Consider the following 10,279-nt stretch of genomic DNA (forward strand, 5'->3'; position numbering starts at 1 on the left):
TTTCACTGAGCACTAAAGAGTGTGATATCCACCACCGCGAGTAGTTAGTCCCATCGCTTGACGGCCTGGACTGACTTCTCCTGTTGTGACAACAGCTTTTTCGGCACCTTCGCCTTCTTATCGTCGCCGGTGGAGGTGGCGCAGGTTGAGCCTGCCATGGTGCAGTGTCGTCAACGACGGCAGGTGTGATGACTGTGGCAGGTTCCTCAGCTTCCAAGGCGGCGAGGACGTCCATGGCTAGGTAGGGTTTTTTCCTCCGCTCGAATACGATTTTTTGGAGTGGCGGGAGTGGAAGTGACAAGTGACATCTGGGCCACTGGCGGGCGAGCCATGTAGAACACAGCGGATGACGCACGCGGACTCCTTGCATATACATTTCAACCCCAAATTTGACTGCATTTGCATCCCGCGGTCAGGCCGGTCATTATGCATTGAACCGCTGAGCTAGGGTGCAGACCCATTTTTTATCCGTGCGGACACAAAAGACACAAAAGCCTCCATTTGCCCCGGGCCGCTGAAATGTCCTAACTGATATTGCTGAACATTTTGTTTGAAATATCTTCACTATAGCACTTCAGAACAACAGTACACACGAAGAAAGGAATTCTTGGTCCTGGAACTGATATTTTTAGTACTACCTTCATAGTACTTCAGAACAACAGTACACGCGAAAGGAATTCTAAACATGTTGATGTAGAAACGCTCCATAATCATTCAGATACATACATATTAGAAACGCTCTTCAAAGGACTAGTGATAGAAACATTGGAGCACTGTTGGATAGTTCGGGGCGAGTATAAAGCATAACCTACTGAATGTAGGAGATTAATTGCATAAAGTATTTCAAAACGTATTGCACCCATACACATTGATGAGACATCAAATCAATCATAATCATCGTCAACCTCCTCCTCATGGTCAAAGTCGTAGTCGTATTCACACATATCTTCGTCCTCCTTCTCCTCCTCCTCCTGCAGCTCGTCGTTGTCAAAGTACCCAATACATATCTTCATGCCGACCACGACCTTGGTTTCTCTACCAGGCAAGACAAACAAGCATTGTTTTGGTTCTCCATCATGTTTGATTTCAACCTTTGAGGCTTGAAAATGCCCTTCGAAGCTCGAGAAGCAGAGAGATACATCGACCGTGCCTTGCGGAGTTTCTGGCCGGACACACCCAAGGAAGACTGCATGGCCAAAGGACTCGAGCGGAACCACATCAAGAAGGAAGAGTCGACCATATTCGCTGCATAGCACTTGAGATCCTGGCTGGACAGGGAAGTAGAACATACCGAATAATTCAAGCGGTGTTGTTGGCAACTTGTGCAGGGTGGTAAGATGGCCCAGGAGTGCCGTTGTTGGTGCGACAAAGCCACATCCAGAGACAGGGCACACGCAGGGCCCAATCAGGCACTCCCCCTCGTGCGCATCCTTGTTGTAGTAGGTAATCTTCCTGTTGCATCCGTGCTTGCAGGGAACAAAGATGTTGTTGACGACACGGTCCATGATGTAGCAGCGCTGGACAGCAGAGCGGTCGCTTTCTGGGAGCTTGTCGCAGCAAGGCGAGCAAATGGAATTCCCCTTAGAACACTGAAACGTATCATATAAAAAATTGTTTATTTTGTTGATCCAATAGCTAGTGTTATGTACAACAAAAAGGAAGTGTACTAGTTTACTTAGTACCTGGAAAATGGGAGGCCTGAGGGGGTTGGAGCAGATGGAGCAGTCAAATACCTCCAGACCCATGGTGACATTCTGCATCTTGCCACCGCTCTTTCCATCTTGGTAACCAACTCCTTTACTCTTGTTGTCGGAGTTGACTGATCCCTCCATTGCCACCAAAGCACCCTTACGTGCTATAGACTCTAGTACCCCTGCTCCACAAAGAAGTATATATAGTATGTCAGTGACTACAAGAGCCTTTTTTTTCAGACTTCCATTAATCATAACAAAGCAGTAACAAAGAGGATTCTATTCATTTTTTCCTCAATAATACATTAAGCTGTTGTTTGTTCGATCATTGTTTCGAGGAAACATGAATTCAATTTTTATAACCAAGAGCTTGCATGCAATTTAAGTACCAGGATAGTATAAGTAGCATAGGCCACCCAACTTTCCTAGAAACCTCAATTTGTAGTACTAGCTAGTAGGCACAAAATTATCCTGTGGGTACTGTAGTAAACATTGGTATTGCACAAATATGCCTTGTACCAATATGTTGACGATTAATCCATCTTAAACAATAGTTAGTAGCAATTAACATATCCTGATATTCCACTCCAGTCACAAACAAGTCTTTGGAACTCTCTCTTCCTAGCTTTCCCCTTTACACCTGGAAGAAATACTCCATATCTTTCCTCTGCAATTTGCGGATCACCACTTTACTCCTTCCTTCATGGCTTCATCCAATTATTGTGTGTTGCTCTGAGAATTCAAGAGCATACCCGTTTTTTGCTAAACATTTAAATTGCTCGCTTTATCCCCGTCCGCACCCACTAATGCACATATTACAAAAGTAGTAAGTTTTAAAGACATCCATGTCATGGTCATTCAATTTGCGCGCATGGTGCAGTATATATCATTCCAGGGTGGTAAATAACTCAACCTGCTCCCACAACCACGAATTCTTACTTCACAAAGTCATCGCAAGTCGCAGTAAATTTCATGTCAACTGCCAACGACCATCAGCAGCATGTACAAAGCTACCCTGATCTACCAGTCCTATGCAAATGTATAGAAACAAGCAGTAAAGTTAGAAATAAGTAGGGAGATTTTGGTCCCTCCAAGAGACTTGGACATTCTGTCCAAGGATGTTTAATATATATTGTAAGACCAAGAAGCCCCAAGCAGTTGCCCCACCCCTGGCACCATTTTTTTGAGTTTCATGTTGGTGGCTTCAGAGTGTCATTCAGATAGTTTCTGCCAAAGGTAGCATCAATTCGCTTGAGCGATAAATTTTGCTCCATAACCCAACAAACATGTAAGAACTTTGAGGAGGAAACAACCAATGTGAACCATACAACATGATATATGTTAAGCCAACAAAATTACAATAGGTCCGAAGGATAGAAATTATGCAAATTTATCAGCAATCAAGCACATTTATAATATTATCTGAACTGTTGCCGATCAAAGTTCAGTCTATTTTTGTAGTAACTCACATCATTTTTTCAACCCGAGCAATGCTAGACTGATAAAATAAGCAATCGAGAAACTGAAAAAATTGGTTGCCTGGGTGCCCAACCACGGACTACAGTTTAGAAACAGCAACTTTCCCCAACAAAAACTGTGTGCGCAAGCAACCATAAGAAGCTGAACTGGTACAGCCCCACCACCCATGCACAAACCTGGAGCTTGGACCATGATCTCTGCCATTAGGGAACGCTTTAGCATCGGCATATCAGCATCCCCGCGCCTCTCACCCGCGCGAGCACATCCGGCAAGATAGAGAGTGAAATGGGTTCAATCAGTTCGCAGGAGATTACCTAGGCACCAGATCAAAAATGCAGGAGGAAACCTCCCAGGTGGGGACGACTTCTCTACCCGACGAATGTGGCACAAAGCGTGGGAGCCAGGTTGGCGCGCAGCCGAGAGCAGCGAGCAGGGATGCGGAGGCGGCTTGGCAGCGAGGCCGAGAGCTCGCAGAAGAGCAGGGCAGGGGTGGGGTAGGGGTCGGTGGCATGGAAGCAAATGGGTAACATTGGTATTGGACAAATATGCCTTGTACCAATATGCTGATGATTAATCCATCTTAAAGAATAGTTAGTTGCAATAAACATATCCTGATATTCCACTCCACTCACAAACAAGTGTTTGGAACCCCCTCTTCCTAGCTTTCCCATTTCCAGCTGGAAGAAATACTCCATATCTTTCTGTGCGATTTGCACATCCCTCTTTACTCCTTCCCGCATCTAATTATTGTGTGTTCCTTTGTGAATTCAAGAGCATAATACTTCTTCTCACTTGTGTTCTTGAGGTGCTAGCTGTATTTACTGCACATTGTGTGGCTAAAATAGTGACACACAAGTCACAACTACACATGCTTCTAAACAGAATATATATAGTGCTTGTGATAGGAAAGACGGAGTTGTATTTCTGAATCTATCTAACCTATACAGTTATAGTAATTAGGAATGACCTACTGAAAGAGTAACTCGAAGTTGCAGACAACACACTTCTCCAGATATCAAAAGCTATAAAAAAAAATTAGGCGGGACGAGTTATATGCAAGTAATGTGACAAAGAAGCAAAGAAGGGAAACTTATTCCGGTGGATGGATGTAGCCGTACCTGACCCAGCTGCTCTACTGGCCTATTCACGGTGGTCGGTTTCGAGGTCGTCGATTCCTGATGGCGGCGCCATCAGCGACGAGATCGGCGACCCTGTCCTCTTACGGACTGCTTCTCCGAGTGGAAGAACGATGGGAGGAGGCTACTGCTCCCTTGCCGACGATTTCTCCTCCTCCAGGGACTCGCACGCGCGTCGATCCGAGCCCGACGGGAGCAATGTAGTGGGGGGAGTGGGGGAGAGGAGGCGAGGGCAATGAGACGGCGGCGGCAGTGTTCGGCGGTGGAACGGGAGGCTGCAGAATGGCGGACGGGCAGCGGGGTGTCGGCCCGCAGGTGAAGCGGGTTGGCTGCAGATGGGCCTGTGGTATCGGAAGTTTACTTCCAGCCCGCAAGAGACTTGGGCTAGCTTTCTGTTATCTCTGAGTTAATGGTTTCCTTCACGTTAGGGCTTAGTTTTCCTCACGCGGCGATGTTAACGTTGAGTCTGATTTCTTGCTGGATCTTCGAACCTGGCTGTATCTTGACTATTGAGCTTAGGCCGACCAAGGGGTGATTTTTGCATCGCCACCTGGCCTTGGTTCTCGTGCGCTTTAGGCCGGGCAAATCTAGGGTTTGGGATCGATCTTGGTTTTGGCATGGCGGGTGATGGTTTGAAGGCATCGTCTAGTGGAGGTGGCGCTGGCATTGAGGCAATGATGAAGCAACTAGGGATAGATGAGGATGACTTGGATGATGTGGTTTTTGAAGAGGAGGGGCCGCCGTCGGCTGAGGCAACACGGTGCCTGGCCATTGCCAGGGTTTTCACGAGTATTCAACCTTTTGGCTTTTCAAAAATATCAGGGTGACATGGGATCTAGTCTAGAGGTGAAAATAGGTCTTTGGAGAGCAATCTGCACACTTGTTCAGTTTCATGTCTAGGTGATTGGGAGAAGGTGATGCAAGGGGGCCTTGGACCTTCCGAGGCAATTCGATTTGATTGAAGAGTATAATGGGTTCACAAAACCATCGTCAATAGAGCTCTTTCATTTTGATTTATGGATCTAGATTCATGATCTTCCCGTTGAATACGTGCCAATGATCAAAGCACTTGCCTCTAAGCACTACCATAGCCAGGACGAGCGGACAACCCAGTCCACCTTTGGAGCACTGTAGCTACAGTACACTACAATACATTACTGTCTCTACAGTCAACAAAGGAAAACGAAGCCAGGCCCGAGCCATGACCAGGTTGGCCTGGGGCCTGTCTCCGCCATTGCCTCTTTGGTAGCAAAGGTTGTAACATCGGAAGGGGTGTCAAATGACTATGAGGAGATTTTTTACCGCATACTAGTGAAACTGGATGTTAGAAAGCCTTTGAAAAATTGTGGTCTCTATGGTTCGTGCTAGCAAGAAGGAGTTGTTCGTAGTGAAGTACGAAAAGCTACCAAACCGGTGTCAGGTGTGTGGCCTATGGGTCATGAATACAAGGACCATGGTGATGACCTTCACCCGCCTCAAGCTTTGCTTTTCAGAGATCTTCGAGCCACATGGAGTGTTCGTACTGGTGGACACCCAGCTCAGGGTAGGGGCGGATCATGGGGTGTTTGAAGGGGTTCGTAGCAGAAAACGAAAAATTTATAACTAGCGTATCCCGTTTGCCGGATAACGCCGTCGACGGGCAGAGCGCCCAGAGCGCCGGGATTTCCCTCCGCTCTGCGCACGAGGAGAATTGCAGCGGCGAATAATGCCGCCGACGTGCAGAGCTTGAGAGAGGTGAGCGACGAAGAAGAGAGAAGGAGAATCACACCGCAGACGGGCAGAGCACGTAAAGCGCCGCGGCGAATCACGTCGCTGACGGGCAGAGCGCCGAGATGCTTGAGAGACGCGAGCGGCGAAGAAGAGAGAATGAGGAGGGGATTTCGCCAGAAATTGCAACGCCTCCGTCTCCACCGGGATGTATAGACGCTGACATGTGGGGACCCAGGTGGGTTTCGGAAATAGTCACGGAGCCATGTCGTCGAGGAAGTAGGGAAAAAGCCACCCGGGTAAGTTCGTTTTGAGACCGTTCTAAACGTAGATTTCCCGATTATTTAAACGCAAAAGCAGAAAAGTAACTTCTCAGTTTTCAAGTGTGTGGGTCAGTTTCTTGTGCGTTTCTTGCGTGCCGTACAGTCTTTGACATGTGTATGAAAAAAGTGCTCAGTATACATAAGTCAATCATGCACGCTAGAAAATCTCTGTTGCCTGCGTACTGCATGTAGCTGGCCACCGATTACGAATCTAGTTAAAATGTTGGGTTCGATTACCTACGAAAGAAGTAAACCAGACTAATTCCATCTGGCCACCGTTTCCGAATCCAGTCCTGGATCTGCGCGTAGAGGGCTTACATCTTCACGGCAAGTGCTCCTTCTACCTCATCTAACCCTCGCCCCCTATACTACTATCACTATGGATCTGGCAGCCACAAATAGGGCACCGCGCAAGCGCAACATCACCAGCGAAAATAGTACGACATTCAGGCGATGGAACAAGAGGCCAACCCTCTCTGAGATTCCAGACGATCTTGCGCTGGAGATCTTGATTCGTCTCCCGGTGAAATCGCTCCTCCGGTTTAAGGCGGTATGCAAGGCCTGGCACGTCACCATCTCTAGCCAATCCTTCATCGCTACGCACCTCCAGCGCTCCACATCCAACCATAAGTGCCGGCCGTCCTTCCTCATCACCCCATATTTGTTAGATAGTGCCAGCCAACACTACAACAAATGTGTTGACTTGTGACCTTCTCTTAGTGACCCTAGGTAAAATCGTCATGATTCTACGACGATTTCACACTACATGGTCGTTAGCTGGTTGGAGGGGTCAAAGCCCTAGAAAATTACGACGATTTGAGTAAAATACGTCATTATTTTCTAGTGTGAAATCGTCATAACCTTAGCCACATGATCTACGACGTTATTTCTAGATGATTACGACCAATTTAGATCGTCGTAGTTTTTTTCTATGACACGTTCAGATGACTAGGCGGTCATCGCCCATGTGTCATATCCATGTGTCTGCCACCTATCATGCGCTCAAATGACTAGGTGGTCACCGCCCATGTGTCATATCCATGTGACGGCCACCTCAGTTGTTTTGCCTACATGGCGTGTCCATGTATTAACTCGTGAACACTAACACACAAAGTCTCACATGCTGCCACCGTCTATGTGTCTGCCACCTCAGTTGTTTCACCTACATGGCGTGTCCATGCATTAACTTTTCTCTTACGTGGCTGACATCAGTGACATGGGGCGCACCCGTGAACCTATATTTTTAGCCTAACTTTAATTGTTTTGTTCTTTTCTATATAATTTTTATGTTTGTTTACTACTTTGACCAAAACATACCTTAAAAGAGGGACTGACCTGTGGGACCGGAGGAACCGTGTCCCAGCGACACCCCACGAAAGAAAACCGGGAAGCCAAATTTCCGAACCACATACGCGCGGTGAATCGAAATTTTGGTCAAGTCCCGCGGCACCAAAGCCACGACCACCCAGTTCAAAAAAAAAAACGAGCCACTCCGCGTCAAAGTATCAAACCCTAACCCTTGTTCCACTCCGCATCAGCCGCCACACACCAGATCCAGCGCCCACTCTCCTCTCCCCCGACCTTCCCTTCCCTCGCGCCGCCGATGGCATCGACCCGAGCAACTCCGAGCCACCACCTAGGTGGCTAGGTCACCGATGGCATCCCATCTTCTCCCCTTTCGGGTCTTCGATGGGGAACTGCGGATCCTTTTTCGGGTCTTCGATGCTAACTGCAGCGGCGCCGTCTTCACCGCCGATCTCTAGCGCGTTCCTCCACGTCCTCGGCGAGATGTCATCCGCCAGCCAGCGCGCGTCCTTCGACGAGTTCTTGGTTGGTCCACACCCTCTTCCCCATTTCGATTCTGGTCGCCCCATCGCCTCTTGCTGAATCATGGTCTCATGCCTATGCAGGAACTGAAGATGTCGATCTCTAGGAACTTGTGTTCAGTTGGCGTCAAGGTGAGGACGTCGACCTGAAGGTGAGCGACGCAGCACACGTTGCTTTTGTTCTATGCCCAGCTATGCAGTTATGCTATTTCTCTAATTAAGTACTGAATTTTATCCCTGTATTATATTGTTTTGGTGTTCTATTTCTTTAACTCTGTACCTGTCGTCAGTGGTGATAGAACATTTGTTCTGTGGTACTTGCAGATCTATATTATCTTGACTGAATAATTTTTCTTTAGTTGTCATGTGAATTTACGAGAAAATACACGATAACCCCCCCCCCCCCCCCCAGTTCGCGCGCCTTCCATCATATGCCCCCCTTTGTGTCGCTGACATGTGGGGTCCGGTCCCACATGTCAGCGACACAAGGGGGGCATATGATGGAAGGCGCGCCAACTTGGGGGGGTTTATCGTGGATTGCCCTGCATCATATAGCTGTAGGTGGGTGTGTTCGTTTGCAAAGTGTTATGATCCCAGACAGTCACTTTTCTTGTTAATTTTGATATCCATTCATCAACCATCATGCAGCATTCTCTTGAGGTTAGATATATGAAATGGCTTCACTGTAAAATCGGTATACTTTGCACCCCTTCATGTGGACAACCGTTTAAATTGAAAGAAATACAATTGCATTTAACTCTTTGCTGCCAAATTAATGTCATATAACCTTAATTGTCTGCATTGCAGAGCAGAAGTCTAATCCTGATCGCCGAGTGTCAGGGTGCGGACGCGGTGGTAGTCACCTACACCCGCAACAGGTTCTCCATGCTGGAGAGTCGCAACACGTACTGGATCCTGGAGCTCAGGCGCATTCAGGTTATCTTGCGCCCAATCGATTGGTTCGTGGATAAGGTCTGGGTTTGGTGATGATTCGTTAGGTTGCCAGTGGTGATTTGTGATGTTCAATGTTTCAGTTGAAGGCGCATTTGATTGTGGTGGGGTGTAAGCTGGAACTGAGAGACGACAAGCAGAACAGCCTTGAACAGACCATGGCGCCCATCATGTAGTCATTCCATGAGGTCGAGACCTGCATCCGTTTCACCAGATTCAGTTGAAGAAGACCCCCTTGTCTTAGTGTTTATACCCTGAAATTTGTGCTGTTACCACACTTGATACAGCCAAAATGCTGATTGATGTGTGCTATTGCTCAGCGTATTGTGATGTTTGAACCATGCACTTTTTTTTTTTTGATTGTGCACTAATTCAACTAGTATTTTCTGATTCTTGCATTAGAAGTCTAGATACTGTGTTCCATTTGCAATTGATAGAACATGTTAAGCAGTAAAGAACGACTACCTGCAACGGCTAGCTTCAACAACGATGCAGATCAGAATTTCAACTATAGCCCCAACGAGCACATTGACACGAAGTCAGGTATTTACTCGTATTTTTGAACAGACATGAGCCTGAAGCTTGATGGTTTAGTGCTTGATGTAGTAAACTGATTGTCTTTGGCATAGTTGCTCTGTTATCATGCATTGTGTTAACTTGATTATTATTTCTGCCACTGTCCTAATTTAATGAACTGTTAGTTTTTCAGCAGCTTCATTGACATTGTTCTGGTTCTTATGTATGGAACTTCTTAAGCGACTATCTAATGTGTTGTCAAGTTAGTAATTCCAACTCAGCTTAATAAGCCTTTTTTAGTTTGGTTTTACAGGAAACATAAAAGGAAAGTACATCTGCTATATACTGACGCTACTAGAAGAAACAATATCACTTTTCCTTTTTTCTTCTTGCAAGTGCAAACTCAACGTTTACTTATATCTACGTACAGCTGCCCTGTATGTGGATTCCGTTTCCAGAAACTTGCACTAAGACAATATTTACAGATAGTTATGCCTTTTGGCTCTACTGTTATTTATGTATGTGCACAGGCTGCCTAGAAATTAACATGTTATATTTGCTTTTTATTTTGTTCCGAACTAATCTGATTTATAACTTGCAGATGTTGGCCTTCATTAATCCGAAATATGTACAAGATCTCCAGAATGAAG

At 46.6% G+C, this 10,279-nt stretch overlaps 1 protein-coding gene across 2 annotated transcripts; it reads right to left on the bottom strand.

Annotated features, from left to right (window-relative positions):
- Positions 1-670: 670 nt before the first annotated feature.
- On the bottom strand, positions 671-4,382 carry LOC127341014 (putative E3 ubiquitin-protein ligase SINA-like 6). 2 transcript variants are annotated; one of them, XM_071826919.1, is made up of 4 exons: positions 4,289-4,382; positions 1,683-1,873; positions 1,292-1,589; positions 671-1,186 (listed from the first exon to the last, which is right to left on the bottom strand). In XM_071826919.1, exons 2-4 carry the CDS (start codon positions 1,830-1,832, stop codon positions 885-887), a joined length of 750 nt encoding a protein of 249 aa, XP_071683020.1. In that variant the 5' UTR covers positions 1,833-1,873; positions 4,289-4,382; the 3' UTR covers positions 671-884. The 2 variants fall into 2 exon arrangements, with proteins under 2 accessions (XP_071683020.1, XP_071683019.1); XM_071826918.1 differs by having other exon boundaries at positions 671-1,589.
- Positions 4,383-10,279: the final 5,897 nt, after the last annotated feature.

Source organism: Lolium perenne, chromosome 3, assembly GCF_019359855.2.
Source record: "Lolium perenne isolate Kyuss_39 chromosome 3, Kyuss_2.0, whole genome shotgun sequence".
In the NCBI taxonomy this organism is placed as follows: Eukaryota; Viridiplantae; Streptophyta; class Magnoliopsida; order Poales; family Poaceae; genus Lolium; species Lolium perenne.